Source organism: Carya illinoinensis, chromosome 5, assembly GCF_018687715.1.
Source record: "Carya illinoinensis cultivar Pawnee chromosome 5, C.illinoinensisPawnee_v1, whole genome shotgun sequence".
Classification (NCBI taxonomy): Eukaryota; Viridiplantae; Streptophyta; class Magnoliopsida; order Fagales; family Juglandaceae; genus Carya; species Carya illinoinensis.
The window spans coordinates 29,395,586-29,408,350 of NC_056756.1; the positions used below are offsets into that span (position 1 = coordinate 29,395,586).

At 39.8% G+C, this 12,765-nt stretch overlaps 1 protein-coding gene and 1 pseudogene across 1 annotated transcript; both read right to left on the reverse strand.

Moving 5' to 3' along the window:
* Positions 1-2,831: 2,831 nt before the first annotated feature.
* Positions 2,832-6,971, reverse strand: LOC122311894 (annotated as a pseudogene).
* A 3,627-nt stretch (positions 6,972-10,598) lies between these two features.
* LOC122310248 lies at positions 10,599-11,012 on the reverse strand. Its single transcript, XM_043124129.1, has 2 exons — positions 10,832-11,012; positions 10,599-10,774 (listed from the first exon to the last, which is right to left on the reverse strand). Exons 1-2 carry the CDS (start codon positions 11,010-11,012, stop codon positions 10,599-10,601), a joined length of 357 nt encoding a protein of 118 aa, XP_042980063.1.
* Between the last annotated feature and the right edge of the window lie 1,753 nt (positions 11,013-12,765).

Sequence of the window (12,765 nt, forward strand, 5' to 3'; positions counted from 1 at the left end):
CCTGAGAAGACGATTTAGGAATTTATTCTTAATTATTATGCGACATCCTCCTGCACTTAAAATAGCCTTTGTGCTACTCATTTTTGAGTGAGTCAATTACACAATCCAAAGAGAAACTAACTAGTCTTTAATCCATGAAATTTCCCCAAAGTTTTCATGGCCATATCTAATCTCTAAGTGAAAGATTGAAACATGCTTGTTCTTCGTTCTAGAAGAATGTGACAAAATCCTTATGTAACATGCAAAGTTTCTTGAAATAACTCACCCATGATCCTCGTAGTCAAGCCTTAGCTAGGTCTTAGTACCATTTTAATCATATCATAGCCAACCTCATGATTAAAATCAAACAATAGGCAAGAACCTCAAAGCTTACACCAAAATCATGCATCTATAAGTATTCATCAAAGACTCAATTCAAACCCTAGTTTCATGGCTCAAAATAAAACTAAATACATAGATCTAACTCCCATTAAAAAAGTTTTTCAAGATCTAGTTACCATGCCATATTTTAGAGCCCAAAAGAATCAAATCTTTCAAAGGAACTCATGTTAGTTTTTAGTTTTACTAAACCTAACTAGTGATTGCAACCTTTTAGTGAATGAACTTGTGTTTCAAGTTCAAACCAAGGGTTGATTCACCATAAATGCTGCTAACTTCTTCAAAAACCGAAATTATCAAAATAAACCCAAGACTATATGGCATTTCAAAACGAAACTCCAACACAAACAACACAATCTAGCCGAAATCACCATACCCCATCATCACCAAGTTTCAAGCATTTAATCTTAAGGAACTCATTCCAACACCCAAACCATCAAGTTCCTAACTGAGAGTAACACAAAATAGAAGGGGAGAGGTTGAGAAAAATAAGCTTACCAAGCTAATCACAAGGAGAAATGCCTAGCTTCACCTTGCTTCTCTCTTTCCCTCTCGATTTTGCTTTGAAAGTGCGAAGTGTGTTTTATGATCTTGTGTGCAAGGTAGGAGGCTAAAGTGGGCATGGGAAACAAAAAGGACACGAGAAGGGTGGCTTGTTTTGATCATGGCATGAGGGTGATGGGAGGTACTTATTGACGGACAAAATCCTTGGTGGTTGAGGCTTGATCGAATGCTTGAAGAGTGATGGGTGGTTTTTGCTTAAGTGTGAAAGGATTTTTGGGTGGCTGACATGGTAGGTATAAGGTTGAACAACTCAAGGGGCAAATTGCTTGCAAAAGGAGATATGTTGTGTTGTGAAAAGAGCCAAACCGATTGGGTGAAATCCTTGCACCTGATAGCATACTTTTTGGAGTTTAAAACCTTAACCATGAGGCGTTATTTTGATGGAGTATGGGGGTGGACTAGAGGCTTAAAAAGCTACCCACGTGTAGGGCATGGGCACAATAGGGGGTATAAGGGAGTGGGTCTAGATTACTTGCAATTGGGACTAGCTCAAGTGAAAAGCAAACCGATTGGTGTAGGACTTTGGGTGTCTCAGTTTTGATTTTGGGGGTTTAAATTGCAAATTCAATGGGAGCTAGTCATGGGTGGTACAAGGGTGTAAGAGGAAGGGTGTGGTTTGTGTAAGAGAGTTATGGATTTTTAAGAGAAGCATGGGTTTGATTTATTTCATACTCTTCCTTCTTACACATGTAAATGTGGTCCAAATGGAGGGTGCTAATGGTGCCATGAGATTTTCTAGTGTTTCTAGGCTAACTTGGACATCTTACATGGCAATGTGACAGCTAGTTAATAATGTGGCATGCTAGACACCACATGGTGCTCTCCAATTGATCCATTTGGCACTAAAAATTTACGAAACTTTTTATTGCGCTATAAAATCCTAAACATTCATACAAATCTAACGATTGACATGGACTTGCTTTTACAATACATAACTTTAATGACATCATAGTTTTCATACTTAATAACATGCTTGCTTTCATAAAAAGATTTCATTCATTCATATTCTTATTCTTATTCTTACAGAAGGTGGAGACCTCATTGTTCCTCATACACCGTGTACTCTTGTTGGTTACCGCACCACATGACAGTTCTTAGACCAGATGTGAATACATCGTCAGAGAAGGAATGCTCAAGCAAATCATAACGCTTTCACCATAAGTACCCTTTAGCTTTAGGCAAATGGAATCGCCTTCACCAAAAACACTTAATTAATTTGGCAAATCATAACGCCTTCATCGTAAGCATCTTAGTTTGCACAAACCTGTGTTAGGTTTTACGACTTTGCTTTGGAAACTTGTTGGTCCTGTTTCAAGCCCGTTGACGATTCTTTGTCAACCTAGGATATTCCACTCCATTTTATACACTCCATCTTAATTGTTATACTTGACTCACAATTCCTGACACATTTGCATACTTCTTGACAGGTGCTTAAGACATGGCATGTATTCATGCTTATGACAATGACACCATGGTATGACATAATTATCTTGAATATTAAATAAAATTTGAATAAAACATGGATTACTTTGCATGATATTCACCATCTAGCATATTACAATATACCGAGAGTAAGTTAAAATCTAATGTAAAAAAAATCCTTTCGTTTAAAAATCGAGGAAAGAAGAGAGATGCTAAGGTTAGGAAATCTCATTTAATTAAGAAAAATCAGAATCTAATATTCCTCGAGCACTACTTGAAAATTTTCCCCTATATCTCCTGAAGAGTTATCACATGATGAAATGGAGAAGAAGGTAAGTTTATATTTGTAGAAAGATCTAGTTTTTTCTTAAAATAGCAAACAAAATAGCAATCATATCTCCTGAAGAATTATCACCTGATGAAATGGATTGCTACTGAGGTACATTCAATCCCAGGAGAAATCAAAGAATACAAAGCTTCAAGAGCAAAAACTTTATTTCTTAGAACTTAAAATGAAGTAAACAAATAAATAAATACCATATAGAAAATACAGGCGGAAAAATAATCAACTTGGTTTCTTTCCACGGTGGTCCCAATGCCCACTCTCTCTCTCTCTCTCATACAGCCATTATGCATCCCTTCTGCAAAGATGAATGATCAAGGCCATACCTGTGTGCCCAAATGGACTGGTATTCTGGATGGTTCCAAAAGCACACACTTATTTGTCTTGTGACTTTGGCTTAGAATAGTTACCAAAAAAGATCCTGACTTTGCGAAGACGTGAGGAATTAAAACTATTTTTTGGGGCAGCAGATTTTAAAATCACAGGAACCATCATTCTTCACTAGCAATGGCTGACTTGGAATGCCTGAAGCTCTCACAACCTGGGCAATTATGCAAGCTCTCATGAATGTAAATGTCACAATCAAGGCAGAAGTGCTGTTTGCACTTAGGGCATGAAACACGAAGGCCAGGTTTGTTTCCTGTGTCAGAATTAGGTAGTTGAAAATAGGTGAGACGAGAAGTGTAGGACATGCCACACACTCACAGACAAATATAGAACATACAAACTTCAGGAAAGAAAAAAACAATCAAGGGATTTTTTAAACTTTAATAGCCAGCCACTTAAAAGATTCCACTAGCTTAGCTTATATTAGTCTATCAGCTCTTTCTTTCCTTTCTTTTTTTTTTTATGATACATAAGAAGTAAATTATATTGATATGAATGAAATAGGCATAGCCCATGTACGCAGGAAGTACACAAAACTTTCCTTTCTTTCTTCAGACATCATTATATCTCAAATACAAAATCGTTCCACAACTTGTGCAATCCTAGTTCTTGTTTCTATTTGTCAGACCTGACCATTCTGCCCATAGGCTATAGCCTGTGAAGCTACAGTACGACAAAAGTGGGGCGCTACAGCACCATCCTAAGGGTGCAAACAACGTAGACTTATCTCATCCTTCACCAAACTTAAATATCAATTATTTGTAGAATGTAACTGATTAAAAAAAAAAAAAGAACTTGTGGAATGTATAATGTTCATGAGAAATCTATTACTCCAAGGTTTGTGGGATTCAAAAATACTGAAATCAGCTGCAAACTTTCTTCTAATCCCTACTCATTATTTCAACTAGTGGGAGACCTGCATGATACGCACTAAAAACTAAATTTATTGAATAAAAACTGTTATATTTAACTATGTTAGAACACCTCGAAGCATCATACACAACAGAAATTTTACTAAAAGAGTATTAATGCAGCCATTTTGATATCCAAAAATCTAAGTTAGTCTGTATAGTGAAATAAGATTCAGCTGCACATGCATGCACATGCATGCGAGTGATGGAACATCAGCTTTACTAATCATTGAAGATCATTGCAAAATTTTATATTTTCTTCCTTGACAACTACTTACCAGGATTTAGAAGACTTTGTTGGCAGCCAAAGCAAGATCTTGGTGATCTGTTATGTGCATCATTCAGAAACGATGGAGGCACCTCATCAAATGGTACTACTGGAAATAGATGATGATATGATCTCGCCAAATGAGGTGAAGAAATAAGTGTCAACCCACATACTCAACATTCAGTAGGTAACTCGCATACACGCGCTTTGCATCTTGGACAAGTGTAACCCCCTCCAACCTTAGCCTCCTTGTGACATGAACATATTGCTATAGAACTCTCTGCTGCTCTCTGTGGGAACCCCATCTTTAACAAATTAGCAATGGCAAACTCTGCTATTGCTGGAGGTGGGGGAGCATGTTCCAGTATTAACTCTTTAACGTGGCGCTGCACCAAAAAGAAATAAGTAAATTTGATAACAATATAGTTAGGAGCAATTAGACACCATAATTTCTCATAGCAATGTCACTTTCCTGGACCTCTTTAGACTTAAGTGGATTCCAATGAAAACAATCTTTTGTTCCCCTATAAGTTATTACATCATCTAGATGGCAGTTGTGCTCACATTCCTTGATACTAAAACTAAATCATTTTGGTTCCGATGTAGTCTGTAAACACCCACTACTTAGTTGATCTCACCTCATCCAATGCAACAGAGTACAAGCCCCCAGTTTCTTGGCACAGATGTTTACATATAAATAGTTCTGCAGAGAGACCAATAACTGAACACCTAATTTTTGAATTCTTGCACTTTTGGATAGTCTCCATTATATCACCCGGATCACAAGTACTGAGAGCAGAGTATAAGACGAGAACTTCTCGATGACCATATGATGGAATCTGTTTTAGATAGCCATGAACAAGGTCCAGGGCATTCTGTAGGGAGGACTCACCAGAGCACTCCAGTTTACCCATCAAAGCTTTCACATGGGATTCAGGACTGCCACCAAGCTCTGTTAAGCACTGAGCAACCCCATCCTTTACACTCACCAGACCAAGCTGACTAAGTGGATTCTGGTCAAAGAACTCTCTAATAAAAGCTTCAACGAGTTTTGCAACCACGACCATTCGGCTTGGCCGAAAATCTGTCTCTGAAGCTGCCTAAACATATAATATAGGAAGGAAAATCAAAAGTGAGTACGGAAAATAATAATTGATCAAAAGAACTGCAAAAAACTAAATCCTTGTCTTCTAATCTACTATTGTCATTATTCAGTGGAGATATTTATTTTCATAAGTACTATTCAGTGCAGTTAATTCCCAATTACAAGCCAGATTTCTAGTACTTCAAGCAGTTTTTATATGTTTGACATGCCTTTTAGGCTTATGCATTGTTTGGCTCACAATAATCCATGAGAAAGCATATACTGCTGGATTGCATATTAATTTGAAAGTTAATACTCAATTCAAAGGAAAAAAAAAAAAAAAAAGCATATGCCTTTGAGGTTAGAAATTTATAAACGAGAAATTTCAAGTTCACTGAAGAACTTTTAGATACTTTGGATGATAAATTTTTAAAGGTTCAGAAAAATGTTACATAGTTTTGTAATCACCTGGATACGGTCATTAGCCTAAGCGAACATAAGTGGAAACCCCAAAAAACCAATGAAGCAACTCTTACAATTTAAAAGTGAGCACTCACTGCAGAAATGCACCTTATTACCTACCCCACTAACTTCATTTCTCAATGTGTGGAATTGGAACCAATACATTCTCTCTCACAGATCATATGGGCGATCACAGTTACATAATTGAAAAGGAATTACATAGAATATAAGAGCAGTCGAGTGATATGAATTTAGTACCCTCGAGAGATCAATAATAACGAATAGATAGCGAATGAGGCCCTTCTGGATACGAGCTGTAGTTGCCTGGGAGGAAAGGGAGCGAATGCGCCGGCGATACTGAGCATGGTAAAGTATCTTGTTATCAATGGGGCGAAGAAGTCCGGACTCATCCTCTTGCAGAGATTCCCATGACCTCTCATCTGCGTAAGTTATCTGCCAACCATCAGGGCCTCCCCCACTTCCCTCATCCTCATCCTCATCCTCATCTTCCTCTCCCCCTCCATTCCATCGTTTTCCATCACCATTGTTCATGTTCCCCCTAAACCAAAAAAGCAGATTTTGAACCAAACAAACTTTTATCAATAGAAAACTTTATCATATAAAAAATAAAAATCTAAAACTGTCCTCAGATATGACATTTAACCAACAATAATAACATAAATATCCATCGAAATAAAATGAAACATTTCTTGGCAAAGCGTTCGATGAAAAAAACGAATCGAGCCTAAAGAGTGAACACATGTGAAGGCTGAAAATAAAATTAAATGTTGTGAAGAGAAAAAGGATGATACCTGTTCGTCCGAAAACAAGAACCCTAGAAAGAGATTCTTTGGAGTTGGAAGTGTGAGTGGGTGAGTGTTCCTTGGGCAGCGACACAACTCTGCAGCCGCATGAGATTCGAGCAAAGTACGGCTTGTATTTAGCGCGCCCCGTGCAATACGTACGTGTGACACACGAATAAAGGAAAGGAAAATTCTAAACGGAAGCCTCACACCCTCCACGTAGGCAAACTGTGAATTATAACTTCTACCCTCAAAATTACAAACAGCTCCTCCTTTCCTCCCGTCGCCGAACGCTTTCTTCTCCTACTCCAACCATCATCTCCTACTCCCAGCTCCTTCAAATTCCAACCCCCCCGCCGGTGCTGTATCTACCTTTATGTTTGCTAATAAAACACACTAATTTCGAAAAATAAGTAACCGTAGAAGTCCACTTCTACGCACTACCAAACATCCACAATCACCGAAAAAAAACATGAGCTATACTATCTACTGAGTTTTGCTATATACAAACACAATCACATATTAATCTGTGTATTAATACTGATTTATTCATACTTAAAATTTAAATTAACACTGTTTTCAATAAAATCTATTTTTTAATCAATCACATCATATTGGTGTACAGATTAGTACATAATTGTGCTTGTAATTATATTTTTTCCTATTCATAAGCTCTGCACACCATACACTTATATTTTTATTTTACTTGTTAAAGATTTTTATAAATTTTATTTTTTTAAATAATTAAATTATTCTACTCATCATCCGTATATTACGTATTTAATAAAAAAAAATAAAAAGGGTAATGTGTGATAGAATTTTTCAAAACCAAACGGTAGAGAAAAAAATTCTTCAAGGCCGTAACGCAACAACGCACCATTAAATCCCATTAACAAGCCGTTTACCCCCACTGAAAAGATCACCAAATGATAAAATTTGCACAGATTGCATGGTTACAAAGATAAGAAATGGATCTGTGAGAAGAAATCAAACGAACGAAGCCGATGGATCTATGGGAACTAGAAAGAGGAAAATAAAACGTAGTACGTGCTTCACCAGCGCCAAAGGTCACGTTCTCAGCTAGTCTTCCTTAATGTTCTCAACCGAAGGTTAGATAATGAGTTGAGTCTGCGATAGGTTCTCAACCAGTTCTATTTGTGTGGGGTTTCTACAAAGATGGCTTTTTGTTTCAGTAATCTCAATTACAGTTCATTTTGGCTATCTCTCTCTCTCTCTCTCTCTCTCTCTCTCTCTCTCTCTTGAAAGGGAAACATTCAGTCCTCCATTACTATATGAGCAAGTTCAGGAGGCCGATCCTCGAGCCATACCCTCTCACTAACACATCTCAGCCATCTTGGCTTCCACATGAGCAACCTTGTTGCTAGTTCTATGAATGAAAGACAAATGCCATGAACTATGGCTTTCCAAATTTTGCTGGATGTCATCTGTTACTTGCCCCATCCATGAGTTGTCTCCTAAGCTTGACTTGACAGCATCAATGACTGCTTTGGCATCATCTTCGAACTCCACCATGCTTAGTCCCAGCTCGTTGCATAGGTCCACTGCACTTAGAAGGGCACTGCTTTCTGCTATAAAAACTTAACTAACATTCTCCTTTGGAGCTATCAAACAAGCTTGCAGATCTCCTTTGCTATCTCTAATAACAATTCCCAGCCTCATCCTTTCCTTTTCCTTATCAAAGGCTGCATCGAAATTGACTTTGAGATAGTCCCCCTTGATGGTTGCCACTTTTGGTCCCTGTCCCTTATCTGCTCCCCTTCTATGATACAGGAAACCTTCTGTTGTGACTGTTTGAACTCACTGAGATCAGCCAAGGCCAGGTCTAAGATAATTAAGGGGTTCTTGAACTTATTTTCAAAAACTGCTCCATTCCTACTGATCCAGAGTTGGTGAAAGACCACTGAAATGAGCTCCAGCTTGTCCTTATCTAACCTTGAATATAGGTCATACCAAAGCAGCTAAAAATCATCATAATCCCTCTGCCATTTCACCACAGGGCTAGCTCTCCCACCCAAAACATCTGCTGCTGCTGCACATGTCCACAGAGTATGCACCACCGTTTCTTCCTCCCTTCTACAAATTGGGCAAAGGTTACTGTCAATGGCTTTCTTCTTGAACAGGTTGCCTTTTGTTGGTAAAATGTTGTTGAGAGCTTTCCATATCAACTGCTTGGTTTTACCTGGTACTTCCATCTGCTAGAGTTTCTTCCATTGGTCCTCATCCCTGCTGCCACTTGAAGCTTCACCTAACTGCTATCTTTTTTGCATAACATCCTCATGATAAGCACTTTGAACAGTGAAAAGGCCTTTCACAGACCTCGCCCATATTAATCTATCGCATGAACCCTTGGTACTTATAGGGATGGCACATATTAATCTAGCTTCCTCCCTAGAGAAAAACAGCTTCAACGAACTCACGTTTCCAATACTTGTTCCCTACATCAATAAGTTCAGCAACACATGCTTCAGGTTCTAAGGTATTAATGGGGGTTTGAATCTGATAGGTAGTTGGTCTAGGTAGCCACTTGTCCCTTCATATTCTTATACTCTCCCCATTTCCAACCCTCCAAACAAGTGCCCCTTCCACTAGGTCCAAACTTGACCAAAGACTCAACCAGATGAAAGAGGGACTTGACGCCAATTTAGACTTCAGAAGTCCACAGTTCTGAAAATATTTTTCCTTGAAAATTCTTGCAGCTAGAGAGGAGAGGTTCTTTAGGAGGCATCATCCTTAGCTAGAAAGGCTCTATTAAAAATCTTTAGGTCCCTAAATCCCAATCCTCCCTTCCCTTTGACCATTCCCAATTCCTCCTAGCTTTTCTAATGGATTCTTCTCTCAGATCTGTTGTGTCTCCACCAAAAAGGGGCTAGTAGGGCTTGAATTCATGGTGTAAGCAAGTATGGCCTGCAGTACACTCTTGATAAGAACTTCTTTACTTGGTGTGGATAGGAAGCCAGTTTTCTAGCTACTAATTGTCTTTCAAATCTTTTCCTTCAAGTCTCTGAATGAGTTGTACTTTGACCTTCCAACAACTGAGGGCAAACCTAGATACTTGTTGTAATGATTGCACCTTAAACCTCCAACTTGTTGAAGAATCCTAGTTTCAAGCTTGGTGTTTAAACTGAACAAGATACTATTTTTCTGCTTATTTAAAGTCTGGCCAGAGGCAATTTCATATTGAGCCAGGATATTGTTGACTAAACACCATTCTACCTGCTTTGCTCTAAAGAAATGATACAATCATTCGCAAAGAGTAAGTGGCTAATTCTAGTGCCTCCCCTCGATACTGCTACTCCCTTTATAATCCCACTGGATTCAGCCTTTTGAAGTAAGGAGCTTAAACCTTCAACACAAATCAAAAAGAGATACGGTGACAAGGGATCCCCTTGTCTCAAACCTCTTGAGGGGGTAATGGTTTCACCTGGTGTGCCATTAATGAGCGTAGCATAGCTTACTGACCTCACACACTGCATCACTAATCTGGTCCACTTCTGCCCAAAATCCAATTTTAACAGCATGGCCTCCAAGTAATCCCACTCTACCCTGTCATAAGCTTTTGCCATGTCCACCTTAATTTGTAAAGGACATTGCATAAGCTAATGGGGCAATAGTCATGAACTGTGGTTGGGGAATTTACCTTAGGAATCAGAACTAAAAATGCGTGGTTCAAGTCCCTTGGCATGTTTGCATTCTTCAGGAAGTCTAGGAATGCATGAGTTACTTCATCTCCCACCAGGGCCCAGTGATCTTGGAAAAATCCAGCTCTAAAGCCATCTAGCCCAGGGGATTTGAATGGGGACATTTGGAAAAATCCAGTTGCCACCTCCTCCTTAATAAAATCTCTATCTAGACTCCTCCTCATCTCATTAGTGATCCTTCCTTCCACCCCTTGTACACACTGCTCGATACCTCTTGGAGTTGGCTGGGAAGACTTATACACGTTTGAAAAATGATTCTAGAAGCCAATAACAACCTCCTCCTTGTCAGTAAGCTCATTGCCCTCATTGTCAATGATTCTTTTTATTTCATTCTTTTTCCTCCTTTGGTTCATGTAGGCATGATAGAATCTGATGTTCATGTCCCCTCCTACTAGCCAACGTCTCTTAGCTTGTTGCTTCCACCTAATGTCCTCTTGATCCAACAAAGCACCCAGCACTTTTTGCACCCTTTTCTATTCAGCCATGTTACCAGGGCCCTCATCTCTTTGTAATTGACCCAGTAGCTTTGTCTGCTCACTGATTGCAGCTGTTCTTTTCTTTGCCAAATTTCTGCTCCATTTACGAAGGCCCTTCCTGCATTCATCAAGTTTTCCTTGCACTGTTTCAATCCAATTGTCTCTGGTAGCCCCTTTCTGCCATGCAGACGCCATTAAATCCCTACAGCCTTCCTCCTTTATCCAATTTAACTCATATTTGAAGTGGTTTTGATGTCTTCTAATAGGTTCCCTTGCATTCACACAGTCCAAAAGTATATGTCTATGGTCAGAGCATATTGCAGGCAATGTGGTCACACTATACTCAGTGTACTTAGCTCTTCATGCAGGGTTAGCCATAGCCCTATCTAGCCTTTCCTTAATGAAGGAGTCATCCCCATGCTGGTTGCTCCAAGTGTATTTATCCCCTCTCCAACCTAGATTAAATTAGTTTCCATCTTCCAACAGTCTCCTGAACGTTCCCATAAGCTTCTCACGCCTTTGGTTCCCCCCTACCCCCCAACCTTCTCATCATTGGTCAATACTTCATTAAAATCCCCTATCAGCCCCCAACCCCCTTCTTCTGGCCTGAAGGAAGTAAGAAGTCTCCAGGCTTCGCTTCTAAGACTAGCATTAGGTTGTCCATAGAAGCAGGTTAGTAACCACATGAACTTGCACTCATCATCATGCACCATCACGTTTGTATGCCTCTGAGAATAATTGACCAACTCTACTTGGTCCTTCTTTTTTCACATTAGAAAGAATCCCCCACTTCGTCCTATGGCTTCTATTGAAGAACCCCTTCAAAACTAAATTTCCTTGCAATTGCTTGTGCTCGACCATACAACAGTTTGGTCTCTATCAAAAATACCACGCCGGGTCCTTTCCCCTTCACTAATAAGCAAAGGCCTTAAACTGTTCAGGGATTCCTAAACCCCCGACAGTTCCAACTCAAAATTTTCATAGATCTACGCAGATACACCTTTCTTTGCATGTCCCCATTACGTCCCCTCTTACTTCTCCTGGGGGGAAAGCACCCCTTTTTCACTCCCTTCTGGTTTTCTCTCTTTGCACAAACAGTCTAGATATAGGGGAAGCCATACCTTGGTTGCGAGCTCTACGCTTCCACCTACCATCACCCTTTTTCTTCAAAGGTTTCAAGGATGGCTCTGGGCATAAACATTGTAGGCTATCCTCCTCATTAGTCATGTTCTTTTGCTCTGCTGTTTGTGGGCTTGAGTCTTTCCCAATGTCATTCTTTGGCCCATTACCCTCTTTTGATAAAATGCCTCCTTCTCGCCTAAATCCCTCCTTCTTCACCTTGGAGCCATCATCACCCAACCTATCACCCATCAGTCCCCATGAAATCCTCTCCATGCTTTCAGCACAAACCCTTCCTACTTCACTCCCACCCACTCCTCCCTCGAGAACCGTAGTTTCCTTCCCACCCTCTACAGCTTTTGACATATCAACCTGATTCCCAAAACACCCTTATTCGGGACTTTTCCTCCGGCACCCATGTGTAGTGCTACCTGCCGATCCCTCTGCCCCATCTCCCTCCTTGCTCGAGCCTGCCCCCTTCTTCCAATCCCACTTCCCTCCCAATGTCGTATCAAGCATAGAATAGGCAAATCCTTTTTGTTATTACTCTTTGCAGGAAACCAGGAGCCAAATCGCATGCTCATGTTTTTGTCTGGTTGCTAGTCCCCCGTCTTAGCCACACAACCTTTCTCTCCATGCACTAACCATCAACACATGAAACAAATTTTTGGTAATTTTTCATATCTAAAATCCATCCATGTCTTCTGCCCTTGAACATTGATGAACCTGCTTCTTGCCAACGCTTTACAAAGTGGAATCTCCACTTTAACTCGCAGGAACTTTCCCCAGCCAACCCCATCGTTTCCTACGTCCACCTCCAGAACTTTGC